This window comes from Knufia obscura (assembly GCF_036327395.1).
Source record: "Knufia obscura strain CCFEE 5817 isolate CBS 148926 chromosome Unknown scaffold_11, whole genome shotgun sequence".
NCBI classification, from domain to species: domain Eukaryota; kingdom Fungi; phylum Ascomycota; class Eurotiomycetes; order Chaetothyriales; family Trichomeriaceae; genus Knufia; species Knufia obscura.
Genome location: NW_027042697.1, coordinates 880,221 through 896,313, shown reverse-complemented (window position 1 = coordinate 896,313; position 16,093 = coordinate 880,221). Strand labels below are relative to the sequence as shown.

The 16,093-nt window shown below is 51.9% G+C and overlaps 7 protein-coding genes across 7 annotated transcripts; 4 read left to right on the top strand and 3 right to left on the bottom strand.

Moving 5' to 3' along the window:
- Positions 1-489: 489 nt before the first annotated feature.
- Positions 490-1,944, top strand: PMZ80_008640 (uncharacterized protein; the record flags this gene model as incomplete). Its single annotated transcript, XM_064877039.1, has 1 exon — positions 490-1,944. One exon carries the CDS (start codon positions 490-492, stop codon positions 1,942-1,944), a length of 1,455 nt encoding a protein of 484 aa, XP_064727426.1.
- Positions 1,945-2,944: 1,000 nt separating this feature from the next.
- On the bottom strand, positions 2,945-4,147 carry PMZ80_008639 (uncharacterized protein; the record flags this gene model as incomplete). Its single annotated transcript, XM_064877038.1, has 1 exon — positions 2,945-4,147. The coding sequence occupies one exon, from the start codon at positions 4,145-4,147 to the stop codon at positions 2,945-2,947; it is 1,203 nt and encodes a 400-aa protein (XP_064727425.1).
- A 462-nt stretch (positions 4,148-4,609) lies between these two features.
- On the bottom strand, positions 4,610-5,012 carry SMD3 (small nuclear ribonucleoprotein Sm D3; the record flags this gene model as incomplete). The annotated part of the gene is made up of 2 exons (XM_064877037.1): positions 4,610-4,903; positions 4,956-5,012. 2 exons carry the CDS (start codon positions 5,010-5,012, stop codon positions 4,610-4,612), a joined length of 351 nt encoding a protein of 116 aa, XP_064727424.1.
- Positions 5,013-5,751: 739 nt separating this feature from the next.
- Positions 5,752-6,453, top strand: PMZ80_008637 (uncharacterized protein; the record flags this gene model as incomplete). Its single annotated transcript, XM_064877036.1, has 1 exon — positions 5,752-6,453. The coding sequence occupies one exon, from the start codon at positions 5,752-5,754 to the stop codon at positions 6,451-6,453; it is 702 nt and encodes a 233-aa protein (XP_064727423.1).
- A 706-nt stretch (positions 6,454-7,159) lies between these two features.
- Positions 7,160-8,388, top strand: PMZ80_008636 (uncharacterized protein; the record flags this gene model as incomplete). Its single annotated transcript, XM_064877035.1, has 2 exons — positions 7,160-7,568; positions 7,622-8,388. 2 exons carry the CDS (start codon positions 7,160-7,162, stop codon positions 8,386-8,388), a joined length of 1,176 nt encoding a protein of 391 aa, XP_064727422.1.
- A 573-nt stretch (positions 8,389-8,961) lies between these two features.
- Positions 8,962-10,854, top strand: PMZ80_008635 (uncharacterized protein; the record flags this gene model as incomplete). Its single annotated transcript, XM_064877034.1, has 3 exons — positions 8,962-9,331; positions 9,378-9,649; positions 9,700-10,854. The coding sequence occupies 3 exons, from the start codon at positions 8,962-8,964 to the stop codon at positions 10,852-10,854; spliced, it is 1,797 nt and encodes a 598-aa protein (XP_064727421.1).
- Positions 10,855-12,542: 1,688 nt separating this feature from the next.
- Positions 12,543-14,645, bottom strand: PMZ80_008634 (uncharacterized protein; the record flags this gene model as incomplete). The annotated part of the gene is made up of 2 exons (XM_064877033.1): positions 12,543-14,372; positions 14,421-14,645. 2 exons carry the CDS (start codon positions 14,643-14,645, stop codon positions 12,543-12,545), a joined length of 2,055 nt encoding a protein of 684 aa, XP_064727420.1.
- Between the last annotated feature and the right edge of the window lie 1,448 nt (positions 14,646-16,093).

The window sequence follows — 16,093 nt, the reverse complement described above, 5'->3', positions numbered from 1 at the left end:
CATACAGATGCAAGGAACATCCTTCGTGTTTCGCGAAACCTTAACACCAGTGCTAAAATGCTGACTTCGTTCTGATTTCTTATCGCTGCCGCATCCACCAACTGAACGTTCTTGTGCTCGAGCTGTTTCATGAGAGATTCTGACGCGAATTTCGGTCTAACGCTCGTGTTATGCATAGGCATGCAAGCTTAACATCCGCCAACGGAGCGGCTTACTCTTTCCACGTTACCTTCATCAGGTATAATGTTGCTATTCATATCCGCAACCATGACTCTCCTATCAGCCGGATGGTTCGTCATGGGTCCTCAGTTGAGTAAGTTCCTCCACGAGAAGTTGTAACACAAGCATGCGCTGCCAGAGGTAAACGAGTCCCTTTCCTGCTTCCTCTGTCCCACAACCCCTCCAGCACCTCCTCGTCCGTGACGACGTCCATTCTCTTATAGTGCGCATACATGAATTGACTGCAGGGTCAATACGCTCTTTAGCACTATGAGGTCGATCTCGACCATTCTCCGGCTTATTGCTCAAGCCCTCGTCGCTCTTTTTGCAATTGACTCTATCGTCTCACACTTCAATCCGAAGTACACAGATTTTTCGAACCACAACAGAATACATGATGAACTATCAGTATCGAGCTACGGCTACGACACACAAGAAGCGTCCTCCCCAAGCAACAGCAACCACATATCGCATGACAGCGGCGCAAGCCCGATGCACCAGCGCTTCCATGAGCAGCATCAACCCGCAAAAGCACACAGCGCGTACGCAGTAACCAGCTGGTCAAGCACGGATAAAGAGATAGCGCACTGGACTCTGGAACGCTCCTATAGCGATCCCGACGACATCCCCACCGAATCCGTTCTTTCCCTAACCATAACCCGAGACGAGAACTCCTGGGGCAGAAACCCAGACGAGAAGCCCCGAACAATTTACTCCTTCCTCGACTTCGTAACAAATACCACCCTCTCACCCTCCGCCAGCTCCCTCGCAATCCTAACCTCCTCCCAAACCGAGTTCGACCGCTACAAGCAGATCCTCACACCCACCCAAGAGAACAAGGACCAAAAGATATATTATGACTACCCCTTCCACAGAATAACACTAGTCCTCCACACAGCCGCAACCCGCGCCTCCCCACCCGACGCAGAAACCGACACCCCAGACTCCTCCTCCTCCTCCCGCGCCTCCCGCCACGCAATAGCCCAACACGAACGCCGCGCAACCCTCGCCAAACTCCGCAACTACCTGCAATCCGTGTCCCTCTCCACCGAATCCCACCTCCTCTGGCTAGACAGCGACGTCTACAAATTCAGCTCAAACACAATGGTCTCGCACATGATCTCCAAGACTCGTACGACACCAACCGCCGAAGTGGGGATCCTCACAGCGCGCTGCAGAATGGGCGAGCCAGAGCTCGCGGACGCGTGGATAGCGGACCACCCGGAGTACCACCTCCCCGATCCACCCGCTAACGGCGAATCCGAAGACGAACGCCGCGGCACAGAAGGCGGGAAATACGAAATGATGGCGCATAAGGTGAAGGCCCAGGGTCACTATGATCTTAATGCGTGGCGGGGTCGTCGGCAGGGACCCAATAATATTGAGCAGGAGTCATTGTGGAGTGATCTGAGTAGTTGGGAGCCGCATCCAGCGGGCCAGAAGACGGAGATGCTCGACCAGGCGATTGCGGATACAAGTGATGATGATGTGGTGAGGCTTGATAGTGTTGGTGGGACGATTTTGATGATGAGGGCCGATCTGGTTAGGATGGGACTGAACTTTGCGACGGGGTATTTTGTGGGGATGAGCTTTGAGCACGGGGAGGGGTGGGATGGGATTGAGACTGAGGGGGTTTGTTTGTTGAGTCGGAGTTTGAGTCGGGATGGGCAGAGTATGTGTTATTCGTTGGGTGGGGAGTGGGGGGTTTGGCATACGATTTTCTGACTCCGTCTGGCTTGACCATTTGGGTTGCGTTGTGAGGTCTTTTACACCTTGCTGGGGCGCTGGTCGAGGCTGGCGTCCTCTACGAAATTATGGCTTTTTGCTTCTTCTGTTCTAACATGACAAAGTTGATAGATGGCGAAAGAGTCTGTTAAGACATGTATAGAGTATGTTATGTATGTATGACGACGCACATGGCGGTTTTTGATCTTGGTTTGGGGAAGTCGAGCTCTTGGGTGAACATTCCACATGCATGTTTCTTTTGTTTGTTCGTCTTGCCTCCCCAAAGTATTCCTCTTGATGGACTGCCTGGTGGATCTGAAAGGCCTTTCAGATCAGGCTGCCCTTCATGTTGAGGGAAGAACCCTGCTGGAGCATGAATCCCATCTCGGATCAGAAGGAGAGCAGGTGCGTGCTTAGCGCCTAACCTGCAGGCGGATTATCGTAGCTGCTTTTCCCCTGGTTTTCCTTCTTTCTCTCGCGGAAGGTGCTTTTTTGCTTACCCAAAACCTGTCAAAACACGAAAGATTGAAAGGAGTAGTCGCCAGCCCGTTTCATCCTGAAATACGAATACTGAATGGCCACATGCTGTAGTCAGCAGCTCTATCCAGTATTCTTGCCTCGATTGGTGTTCTGTCGCACTCTCCCTAGACCACGACTACATGTCGACGTTAACATGGCCTTCTTCCACGCCTTCTTTGTCGCCCAAAATGGACGGAAGGCAGCGTTTGAGGCAGTGCTTGGTCATTAGCTGTGAATGGGAGCACATCGACACCTACCTTGTCAAGAGCGATGTTTGGAAGCATCACCAACACACATACCAAACACGATCGCTAGGCGGCCCGGTGCCTTAAAGTGTATCAATTTGTGTCTTGGGAGGACGCCGATCCTGAGGACAAGTCGTACATGCTTCCGCAACATGAAGGTTCTTTCCTTGAAGTTTCACCTCTGAGGATTTTGGCAGGAGGAAAATGAGATCTGATGTCTGGACAGCGACGTTTCTTCAACGCCTTGACGAGGCCACATTCATATCGCGCATCATTTTGCTCACCTCTCTCCGAGCAAATTTCTCCCGATCCTCCTTTGACATCTCTGCCGCCGCTTCTCTTGTGGCAACGGCTCGCTCCATCAGACCAGCCAGTTGCTCAACTTCCAGCTCGTCTCCGCTGCCTTCAGGATCCGCAGTCTGCTGCTGGCGTTGTTCCTCCAACGCAAAGTGTAGGCCCATGATCTCACGTTGGAATTCGTCAGATTGTTCTGACACGACGTCTTTCGTGCCATTGTTCTGTATATTGATTTTTGGCTTCAGGCTGGGCGCTGTGAACTCACCGTCCGAGTCAAGAAGGTCTTCTGTCGACAGGAGTCCATAACCGTCGTCGGCTTCAGCGGCCCTTATTGGCGCTGACCAGTCGGTCTGTTCCAGGACCTCGAGGATCCGCGCTATGCCGATTCGTTCTCCGTACTGGTTTCTTGACTGCTCAGGTTGGTCGAGTTGTGCTCCGCTTGATGACTTCGTAGCGCCTTTGTCGGTCCCTGAGGATGATTCAGACTCCGGCTGCCATGCCACGACATCCCAGCCAAAGACACCATGATCTGACACGCAGCTCTCCTCCAGCGCCTCTGCGAAAGAGGTGATGCCAGTGCCCTCACGTTCTGCTCTCCGCATTGCTGCTGCCTTTGGTGTCATATCTTGCACCACGGCGGCCGTAGCTAGATCACGACCAGATTCGTCCTCAATCGCTTCTCGTAGCTCGTTGAGGGCCTTTATATACGCCATGCACTTCTCAACTTCAAGTTTCTGCAAGTCGTGAGTAGTCTCCGCGGTCTGAACATGACTGAAGACAACGACGATTCCGCCGATCACTTCTCGTGCTTCCTTGGCTTCTGCTGAGAGCATCTGTTTGGTCCATTGTTCAAGGTCAGGGTTTGCTGGGAGCTCGTCGCACCAAAGAGTCACGTCTGCGGCATAGTATTTGTTTCTGAGTTGTAAGGGAGGGTGTGATGTGTAGCCGGCGAACGTAGTGAGATCTTTGGACGGCGCTGAACCGGTCAAGCCTGTCAAGAAGGTAGATAATAGTTCGTTGCCATCTCTACCAAGTGACTCTCTAGTCTCCGCAGGGTTTGTCTCCGTCTGATACTGGCCTGTGGAAGGTGCGAGCACTAGAAGGCGAAGACCTGAATGCGTAGGCTCTTTGCTGGGTGGCATCTTTGGAAGGCTAGAAGCTACACATCTATGCGATCACTTACAACGCTTGCTTCTCGTTCCAACGCATGACATAAGCGGGGCAAACAGTTCCAGGCATAAACCATGGGATAATTCTTGTTGTGATTCTGGGAATAATGACTCTGGTACTATTCCTTCCTGACTACGCAGCACAAAACGAATGCTTGGCATTGATCGCCGAAGCAGGCACAGAGGCAATTGATCCGAGTCGTGCCTTCCTTCAGTCCACGGTCGTGCTTCCCTTGCTTGCCACTCGTGACACGACTTTCTCGTCTCTGGTTGCTCTTCATTGCACTTTAGAAGCACAACCGCTTGCGCAGACGCTATAGAAGGTTCTCATCCTTGAGCTGTCAGATGCCTCCCACTTACGCGCTACCGCTGCACAAAGCCTTGATGGTCGCTGGTGTGTGAAGTCCTTCATAATCTTACTTCAAAACCAGGATCTCATCCTCTTCTTCCAGCTCTAGCTCTGTTGACTGTAGCACGACCTCTGGCCAAACCAACACCCCGTCCTCTCGTCCCTCTACTTCTGAACATGGGCGCATTCCTCAGCATGTCTGGTACGATAAAAAACCGAACGTGGCTGCCTCTGATGTATATCTGGTCAAGATGCGATACTCTTCCGTCTCGTGCTGTCTGTTGCACGTCTCTCAATTGTACGTTCATGTTGTCTTCGGCTTCGAGCAGTTTTCCTCGGTACACTTGTCCCGATGAGAGTTCGATAGTGACTATGTGGCCCTGCTTGATGTCAGCGTATTTTCCTAGCGGTAAATTTCTTGCGCTCTCTTACTTGCGCTTCGTTCAGTAACTTTATGGGAATGCCGATGGTGGATGTGAGCTTGCCCATTTTGGCGGTCGCAATGTATCGTGAACGTCTAGAGATTTGTGGCAAGATCTATGAGTCCTCGGCGACTTAGCTGGTAGGTAATTGTGAATGTCGATATAATCTGAACCTATGGCGCATTCAATACTGGTCAAGATGGGTGCTTCAAGTTCTTGAGACCAGGCTCAAAATGCGGTAGCAGCCTTAGTCTTATCTCCGAGCTTATCTCCCCGCATCTCACGTGCAAGTTAGAGCAGTCACTCCCGTACCGATACTGAAGGACCTGACTTGCGGTGATACGCAGTCAACCACCTGTGGTAGCGGTCAGAAGCTCGGCCTGGATTGTTGAGGAGGCACAACAAACAGTGTTTTCAGGATAAAATCACTCCGCGACACTTTACCACCAGGGTTCAACGAGTACAGCACTCAAGTAGGTAGGCACAGTCTACTCGGCACAGGTGGACTTTGTCGCCTTGTCGCGGAGACTGCATTAACTATGACCTGCAGATCCTGAAACGGCTACTTGTACACACATCTCGGACTGTCTATCTTTTCAGGCCAGAAAGCATCGTATTCACTCAACCTTCTTCGTGCGGCAATCGTGGAGAAGTCATCCTGGTTGTGCATGCCTGAGGCAGGATATTGTAGGCTCAGCTCTGTAATTTGACCGATCCGCATCTTCCACTTCGCAAAGGAAGACGCAATCGATATTCTAATAGAAACCGCCATGACCATCGGATGCCGTAAACCTGAATGAGGCGGCATGCCTCTACTCGCCAATGCCCCAGCGCTCCGACTAGCTCTAGCCTACGCGATTCACGACCCAGCATCGCTGCTCCCTCATGCTACCATTCCGAACCTCGTCTGGCTGCCAATTCCTGTATCATCAGGACTTCCGACGCTCCCTTCAGGGAAGAAGCCTACAATCCGTGCCCTAGTCCTCGACAAGGACAACACACTATGTCCGCCCGAGACTTCGAAGCTTCACCCAGCTTATTTAGCTAAGCTCGAGAAGCTCAAAGCTAGCCCCGAGTTCTCCCACAATCATGCCAGCATCCTCATTGTCTCGAATACTGCTGGCAGTTCGCCCAAGCCTGAACACGAAGAAGAGGCAAAGCACCTTGAAGATGAGCTAGGCATACCTGTCCTACGCCAGCAGCCAGACCGAAAGAAACCACTCTGTGGGCCCGATGTCCTAGCCTTCTTCAAGGAACATGGAGTGACGGACAACCCAGCTGAGATCGCATTCGTTGGAGATCGGCTTGCAACAGATATGCTAGTGGCTCGAGAGGTTGGGAGCTGGAGCTACTGGTGTAAAGAGGGATGGAGGAATCCTGAGATGCCTGGACGTGACTACAGAAATATGTTCAATAAGATGGAAGCAAGATTCGAGAGGCTGATGAGGGGTGGATATGGCAAGGTCGCGCCAATTCCTGCTGCAATTGCTGCTCTGGGAGAGAAATGAAGGACCATTGTGTTCGCGAAGGATGTCGACATTGGCTCCCATGGCAAGCTTGTTACAAGAGGCGCGTGGTTCGCAAGGTATGGCACGTCGTTTCAGGAGAGGGGTGAGCAGAAAATGCGGTTGCAGGAACGACCCTACGAATCGTGTCTTGTGGCGGCTTCGTATGAGGTGTGCTGCGCTAGCTGTCGAAACTCACAATGACGATATGCGTTGATGAAGCTCGCACTGGTGTCATCCTCGACTTACAGCAAGGTCTATTTCGCGTCGTCCAGAGTCAATGCTACAACGGGTGATGCCCTTGTGCAAAACGTTATGAGCCTCGAAAAGGTTCCATGTAGGTAATCTATCGGCATGAACGTCGAACGAGCGCTTGACACGCATGTTGGCGTCTCTTCCACCTTATCGCACCACCTACCATAGACGATAGATAATGCTGACGGGCACCTTCAACGCTTTGTTGTGCGTCACCTTTGACGGTATGCAGGAATACGGCCACAGACAGATAGGCGGCTATGTGCAGCGAAAACAATGATTCAGGACGATTTTCATTAGTGAAGCAAATAATCTTCGAGTGAAGCTGAAGCACAAAACATTTCTACGCAGTCGCGCCTACTACTTGCCACAACATCTCGCGTTCCTGCCTTCTTCATTTTATGTTCGTCGCACCTTCCTTTACCCCGATATTACCCTGAACATAACACTCATCATGACTTCACCGCCTGATAGTGGAGGCCTGTTCTTCTCCTCGTCGCCGACAAGGTATAATTCAGGCCCTGCCGAAGAGGTCGAGGCTGTCCTTGCGCAAGTACAGAAAATCGACAACCTTGACCCATCGGTCAACGCAGTAATCTGTGCCAATCGAAGCGCCTTCTTTGAGACCTTCTCACGCAGAATCGAACTCATCAAGTCGCGGTCGCAAGCTTTCCAGGACCATCACATCACCATATACGACAAGGTCCTTCTCACCTTGACGCAGAATGGCAAAGTACTCGACAACACTGCGGCAATCTCTTTCTACTGCGAAGAACACCTTGGGATCCCGAACAGTGCAGCTTCAGCCCAGAAGGAAGTGGCCTCAACCAATGCACTGATTGCTCCTGCGGCCCCAACCCAAGGTATGATATGACTTGGATCCCTACTCAGAGTCAGTAGTATTGACCCTTCAAAGCAATGTCCCCACCAGAGACCCAACAAGGATCAGTGTATACCCGAGAACCTGACAGTAACTCGCCAGAGAAAAAGAAGACACTCTTCGAGAGTGACAAGGAAAACAACTCAGCTGTCTTCGCAGCCCTGGCCGCACAAGTCGGAGGTAACATGGTGCGCCTTTGGACTGTGTACGACAAGGCCAAGAAGGACTTCTTTGCAGTCACAGACCCGAACAGCTTGCGCAAACAAGACAATGCGAAGTTTCTGCGTGACACAGCCGAAAATGTCCTTCACCAACTTCGAGACAAGACAGTAGACCAGCGATTGCTGAACGAACTCAGCACAACCTTTGAAACAGCAAAGCATACCGCTATGACCTTGCATGGAGGCAAGAAGCGGAAGTTCGACCAGCCTCGGCCGGCAGCTTTGTCCGAGACCCCTGCTGATAGCTTCAATCGCCACTACCGCGATCCTGTCCAAGTGCGAGGACCGCGACCCGACCCAATCGACACTACACGCGCGAACGAGAGACCTGACAAGCGACCAAGAAACGGTCATGCCGCCACGGAATACCGTGACATCTCAGGACATTCCCGAAGTTTTGGTGACTATGCACGAAGCGGTGTGAACACTGAGCTGCCCCGGGAGCAGAGACGGTTCTTCGCGCCCGAGATCTCACCCAAGAACGCTCGAGTGCCCAAGCAGCAGAAGAAGCAGCCAGGCCGAGGACATAGTGGTGTTCCATATGGCTATACCCGGCCGGTCGATTCGTACTATCCGTCTTAGCTAGATTGGTGCGACTCATGAATCGACATCAATGTTTCACAGAAAGTGACGTACGGTTTGGGCTGTCTAGATATTCTGCTTGGAGCTGTCAAAGACTTGCATACTTGCTGGAAGTGGCATAGATGGTTGTATCATCGTAGTAGGCAAGAACGGGTAGCTAGCAGCATGCCCGGTCTGCCACAGCAGGTACGGACAAGGATCGGCGGCTCACTTTTTCGTGGATCCGGGAATAGAAAACACTGTACAAACGAGCACAGTCATGATAGAAGAAGATATACCCCGATCGTGCATTGATGCCTTCCAAGAAGATTGAGCGAAAGGAATCCTGAACTTCAGAAGGACGGGTAGACACCCCTGCACCAAAGACTTGGCTCGCCTAAAATGTGCCCTGTTTTTCTGCCGGCGCAGACACCTTTGAGCCTCGGATGACATGCAGCTAGCTGCTCACCGGTGATACCAGAGTTGACATGCGGTCCACGATGCATTTCTGCAATCATGCTTGTAGTAAGGATGCATCGTCCCTAACAGACGCAGCCGGGGCCTACGAAATGTGTTTGTGCTTACGTGAATGCCATGTCTTCTCACCACGATGCTCTGCCATTGTCAAAGCATACATCAAGACAGCCATCAGCGACAAGAAGTGATGTGAGGCAACACGAGAAGGCTGATAGCCTTCGCTTCGACGCTCCTAGACATGTCCAAAGGCACTCAATAGAGGGCGAGGATGATGGTCCTCGTACGTCCACCGAGCCCGACCTTTCGAGCGACGAGCCCGGTGCCGAAGACGACGACGATAAGAGGCGGCTTACACGGGCGCGAAGGGCAAACACCTTGAGCAAGGACTACACGGAGAACGAGGAGACAGCCATAATCAAAAAGTTCGACAGGAAACTCGTGCTCTTCCTCGCGTTCCTATATCTACTCTCCTTCCTCGACCGTTCCAGTATGCACAACTGCCCGCGGAAAATGGTTATCTCTAACAGACGCAGATATTGGCAACGCCAGGATCGCGGGACTTGAGAAAGCGCTACAGCTGTCGGACGTGCAATTCGACTACTGTTTGGTTGCTTTCTACGTCACGTACATCACGTTTGAATGGATGATACTGCTATATAGACTAGTCCCGGCGCATGTCTACATCAGTCTATGCGTTCTCGCTTGGGGCGTGGTTGCGTCCTTGCAGTCCGTTGTCACGTCTTTCACGCAGCTGCTTGCACTTCGAGCGTGTCTCGGCATAACGGAAGCTGCTTTTGGGCCTGGTGTGAGTGCAAGGACTGGGTGAGGCTCAAGTTGACTAACAGCAAATTATAGGTTCCGTTCTACATGACCTTTTTCTACAGAAGGTCAGAACTTGCCTATAGAGTAGGACTCCAGATCTCAGCAGCGCCTCTTGCTACCAGCTTCGCCAGTAGCCTGGCATGGGTTATTGTCAAGCTTAGCCAGAACAGTCCGATTGAGCCATGGCGAGCACTTTTCCTCTTCGAGGGTTTCCCAAGCATAATCACCGCCATCTTTGCTTGGTACTTTATCCCAGACTCACCCGACACAGCACGATATCTCACACCTCGAGAAAGAAAGGTAGCACGGCTTCGGCTTCAAGACGAGCAGCATCATGATACTTCGGACACGCCCAACGAACAGTCAATTGCATCGAAGCAGCACTTCTATGCACGCCTTGTGTCTTCAGAGAGTATCAGAGCTCTATCGAGTCCCATCCCTTGGCTGCAAGCCCTCATCTTTCTCTCGATCAACGTATCGTTTGCATCGCTCCCAGTCTTCTTACCAACCATAATCAGAAGCATGAACTTCTCAGCTTTGACATCGCAAATCCTGTCAGCACCACCATATCTTCTTTCCTTCGGCTTCGTCTTATTCATCGGCCGCCTCTCAGATTCGATACCAGATTCTCGCGGTATATGTCTCATGGCCTGCTCCGGTCTGAGCGCAACATCCTATTTCACAATTGGACTCTTCGGCTGGCTCGCATCATCAGATATCATCCCCGACAGCCTGAGCATCATCATCCGCTACGTTGCAGTCTACGGTGCAGCAATGGGCCTCTTCAGCTCCGTCGTGCTAATCATCACATGGAACCTGAATAATCAACCTAGCAGGAAAGAGAAAGGACTGGCTATGATGGTGATGAACGTTGTAGGACAATGCGGACCGCTCATCGGCGTGAACCTGTTTCCCAAGCATGACGGGCCGCATTATGTGAGCGGTATGTTGGTATCGGGGTTCTTCATGCTCGGTGTGGTTATGCTTGCAGGGTTGCTAAGGTGGAAGCTGAGCCACATGAATCGCATGGACGGCGGCAAAGGTACATATGAGATGGTACCATATCAAGGAAATGATGGGCTAGATCGAGACAATGAAGAGGCGGAAGAAGCGGAAGGGCTTATGGGACGCAGGGCGAATGCGTCTATCGGGCGGAAAAGTACATCAGTATTTCGATATATGCTTTGAGAGGCTTGACTGCGTGCTTGCAGTATGGTACGTCCAGACGCGAATATTTGCTGCATGGTGATTGGCCGGTGTTGCAGTGGCAGAAAGTACGAAAGTATTTGGATAGCGCAAGAGAACTCCGCATGGTAGAGTCGAGAAGGTTCGAAGAGAACAGCCACGGACAACCACTACAGGACTCGATTTCGAAACTCGGGGGGCACCCCAGCCCTAAATAGCGACTACCTGTCGCCATGATTTCCAGCTGTTGCCGAGAACTTAATTTCCAGCACCGAAGAGGACCCGAATGCAGAAACCGAGGGCTGATCCGACGCGATTGTTCTGAGGCCTTGGTTTCCAGATTCAGGGGGGCCCCAGTACAAGAATCGAGAGCTACTCTCGAGTCTCCGAGCATTGTGGCAGATGCGCAAGCAAGCACGAAACATGACCTCAGACGACTTTAATCGTGTTTTAAGACGGTGCCACCTTTTTCCGCAGCGTAGGGAAATTGGACATTAGTTGCAGTTGTTCAATTTAGCAGAGCGAACGGATGGAATTGCCAATGCAGCGACTGAGATGTATGGTGACTAGAGAGGTACAAGACGACTATGGGTAATCTACGGTTAAAGTTCTCTGCGAAGCATAGAGGAGATCTAGTGTCAACGAATACATAGTGGTGGTGTTACCCAACGAGCCTTACAAACTATGATAGCACAGGTACCTCAAGCAGTCGTGGGCACCTGGCGGTAGAAATCGCTACAACCCCGATTCCCCTCTACAACCGCATTCCCCAAGTAAACACGGATCTACTCTCGTACGAAACCACTCTCTCTACCCTCCCCAACACACTCTACCTCCCCTCCTACCACGCCCCCGGATACACCGGCCACGCCGGTCTTGGCACACTACCATGACCAGGCGGAACCCAATGTCCCGAGGAATGCGCAGAAGCCGTATACCCAGCGCGCGGCCCCTCCCACCATGCACCCGGGTACTGCGCCATGCTCATCCGTGGCTGGGTATTGGCGCTGTAGAATGGTTGCCAGTTTTTTGGCTTGGATTGTGGGGGCATTTGCTGTTGAGTCGTTTGGATGAAGCTGTTGTAGGGTGTTGCGTAGGCTGAGTAGGGGTTGAAGTTGAAGTTGGAGTTGTAGGGGTAGGACATTGCGGTGGTTGTGTGGATGGAGTGAGGTGAGCTTTGAAGCTTGGTTTGGTGCTGACTGTTGAGTACGTGTTGAATGTGAATGTGAATGTGAATTTGAGTCCGGGCTGGATCTGTTGACCAGGAACGTTGATTTACATCTTCTCTGCGTGGTTATATTCCCAACCGCTAGGCGGTGATTGGTTTGAAAGCATCATTGTGGTCGACGACGGCGGGTGGTTAACAGTTGGCAGAGCTGTTCGCGTGAGAGCTTGATTGCGTATTGTTTGGTGCGGGTTCGATGCCATCGTTTTGTGGTAGGATCTAGAGGTAATCAGCATAAGTTGCGAGTTGTGGTTCTTCGAACGTGTCTATTGCGTTAGCTATGAGAGCGGAGGGCATGATGCTTGCTGGAGTACTGCAGTGCAGTTCAATGCGACGCAGGACGAGGTCAGTTGTATCAAAGCTTGCGCTGTAGTGTTGCTGGCCGACACTACATCATTCTGGGAGGAAGTATCTGGGTAAGTGACCGAATTCAGGGTACCAGTGTCGCTTTCAACCCACCTCAGCCTTAGTTCTTCTTTGCCCACTCTCTATAGAAGTCCAAGCACGCAGGATTCGAAACAGACGCGCTAGTCTTCACATCCCTCCCACACAGTATCTGCTTCACACTCCCCTCAATTTTCTTCCCATTCATCGTATACGGTATCTCCGGCGTCTCATCAATGACCTTCGGAACATGCCTCGCACTCAGCTCTTTCCTCACCTTGCCTTGTATCCCCTCCAGTAACTCTTGACTAAACTTCTGTCCCTGTGCCATCTTCAAGAACAGCACCACAACTTCATCGACATCCTGCTCCCTCTTCCGCCCGATACATAACGCATCTTCGATCTCCGTGCTGAAGTGCTTGAGTAATATGTTGTATATTTCTGAGCTGCCGAAGCGAACGCCCATTGGGTTCAACACACCGTCTGAGCGACCTAACATCCAGATCCCACCAGTCTTAGGATTGACCCTCACGAAGTCACCATGGTGCCACACCGCGTCCCCGTTTCTGTTCGTGAATGTCTCAAAGTAACTCCCCTTGTATCTCTTTTCGCCTGCATCGCCAGGAGGCCAGAACATAACCGGCTGACAGGGGAAGGGCACATCACAGACTAATTCACCTGGTTCACCGGAGTCCGTGATATCCTTGCCATCAGGTGAAAAGGTCTTAACGCTCATCCCCAGCCCACGACACTGGATCTCGCCGGCGTGGACAGGGAGAATCGGACACGGCGCGCCAAACAGCGAAATTATGTCCGTGCCGCCTGTGATGCTGCCCAGCAGTAGGTCTTTCTTAAGCGAGTTGTAGACGTAGCTGAATGTGCTTGGGGCGAGTGGGGAGCCGGTACTGAATATACTCTGCAGACTGTCCAACTTCGCAGATTTGGGTTCCGACTTAGTCGGGACAAGATTCGCCTGTTCGAGAACGGAGAGGTATTTCGCACTTGTGCCGAAGTGGTTGATTCCTAGTTCGTCGATGAGGAGGGGCATACTCATCTCTTTGTGAGGTTGGAAGGGTGATCCATCATAAAGGACGATCGTTGCGCCGCTTGCGAGGCCGCTGACGAGCCAGTGCCACATCATCCAGGTGCAGGTTGTGAAGTAGAAGAGGGTTGAGCCCGGGGTGATGTCGCTCTGAATGGCATGTTCTTTTTTGTGTTGTATGAGGGTACCAAGGGCACCGTGGACTATTGGTTTGGGAGTGCCAGTTGTGCCACTGCTGTAGAGGATGTAGACTGGATGATCAGGTGGCAAGGGAAGAAAAGTGAGCTCTCTGTCAGCCTTGGCTTTGGAACTAAAGGTGTCGTACGTTTGCACAGTGCCGGAGGACTTGATGGTGGAAAGGTCAAATGGATGGTTTGCGACTGTGTCGAAAATGACGATGTTTTTGAGGGAGGGTAGATCGGACACGACCTCTGAGAGCTTCGAATGTGTTTCGTGAGTCTTCTGGTTGTATTTGACAGCGTTGTCTGCGAAGAGCAGGACTGGCTCGACTTGTTTCAGACGGTCGAGCACTGCGGCGACACCTGTGTCAGGGGAGACGCCTGTCCATATTGCGCCGAGGGAGGTGGCTGCTAGCATTGCTATGACCGTGTTTGCGTGGTTGGCCAGGTATCCTGCCACTCTGTCTCCTTTCTTGACGCCGGCTGCTTCCATTGCTGCGGCACAGATGCGCACTCGTTCTCGAAGCTCTTCCCAGGTAACATTCTGTCTGGTCGTCTCTGTGGCTTCTCGGATCGCTAGCGAAGACGGGTTGGGGTTGCTCGCAGGGTAGAGCAGGTTCTCGGCGAAGTTCAGCTCGCAGCCGGAGAAGAATTCAGGCTTGGGGAACATGGAAGAACTGTTTCCGAGGACCTATATCTAATTAGCTCTGCCCTCTTCTCACCCTGTCCGGTCCCCTACCTTCTCGTAAGACTTGCTCACCTTGACCCCGGTGTAGTGCCATATTTCTTCCCAGAAAGCTGCTGGTTTGTCTATGCTCCATTGCCATAGATCTTGGTAAGTATTGCCTGCGATATTATGTTTCTGCTTCACATGTTGCTGAAATGCATAGAATTGAGTCTTCTCGGGCGCGGAATGCCGCCATAGCTCAGGGCTGTCATTCGACACACTTTGGTCATCTGCCATTACTGCGAGATAAAGAACTGTGCGGCACAAAACAAGCGAGACGTGGCACGCCTGTTCCGAGATGAATGAGGAGAAAGCATTTTTGTGTTGCTCCAACGCCCACGAACGAGGTTAATAGCATCTTAGAGCTGCGATTACGGCGCGGACCTACCTGCTCTTTATCGGACGTCTCAAGCATCGTTGTTGGTTGCAACAGAGCTCGTCTAGACATTGCATGGTGAAGCCGATGGACTGTGTATTTGTTCTGAAGTGCTTGTGAAATGCCCCTCGACAGGATGATCTCGAAGCAATCTCGGCCCGGTTGAGATCCGAAAGCGACGGCCGTCTCGTTGTTGCGAAACGCGAAGGAGCAACCAATCGAAGGATCTGCACACAATTTTGCTGCGCTGGTGGCTGGGAACACCATGCCTGGATATCTCCATCAGTGGGTGGCCCAACTTTGCGGTCTTTTGTGTGATAGAGTACGATTACGAGTCGCATAATCATAACGATTTGAATACCAACTTGGTTCTGCATTGTTATTATTATTCAGCAGCTATCCGACTGCTGCATGGTGAGCAGGTGCAGCATCCAGTGCTGGTCGCTTGACCATATGAGTAAGCAGACCAGTCAAAATGGGTGTGGTGACATGATCCGAGCTCCAGGGATCTGCGGTGATGAAAGCGGCAAAGTCGGTCAACGGTCGCTGGATGCAAAAATTATGCTTGTACATTTCCGAGCCAAGCAGAGCAATCAGCTAGATGGTGATGGAGCAATTTTCCGATTGAGCTCGCTTGGCTTAGTGAAGGATTGCCCCTGTGCCGACCGGCCTCAGATGCTTCAGATGCTCCCTATGGGATAAGGGTTAGCGTATCTGTTTCCACAGGCAATCTCATGGATAGACCAGCCAGAGTATTCTAGTCGCTGTATCAGAATTTAGCTGGGGCTCTCTGCTCGTGTGCCCAGCGTGCCACCTCTTCTCTCTCATCTCACATCTCACATTCTCATCGTTGCTGTTGTTGCAGAACAGCTGTAGGAAAGAGGTGCAGAAGCCTGCAGCTCGCAGTAGTTGCAGTCGCTATTGCTGCAAGGGACTAGTGCATCCGCCTTACGCCGAAGCCCCAAGCCCAAGCCCGAGCCATTTATTGCGGTTGATTCCTCCAGCAACTCCTCCGCCAGTGGCACCTGCAACACACACACCGTCATCATTACAGCTCTTCTACAGACGTTAGACACCTCAATCTGCAGCCTCCTGTTGTGTTGCAAAGTGCGACCGATTTCTTCGACTCGTGCAGCGAGATCTTGTCCTACTGTTCGCAAACAACCAAGCACCAAAAAAGCCAGTCGCGCAACCCGCGAATCCACGATTTCCTCCCTACACCGCCACAAACCAGCGACAGCCAGGCCACGAGATAGCTCACGAGTTCTGTACAAGCACGAGTGAAGGTGACAGCAATTCTGGCGTCCCT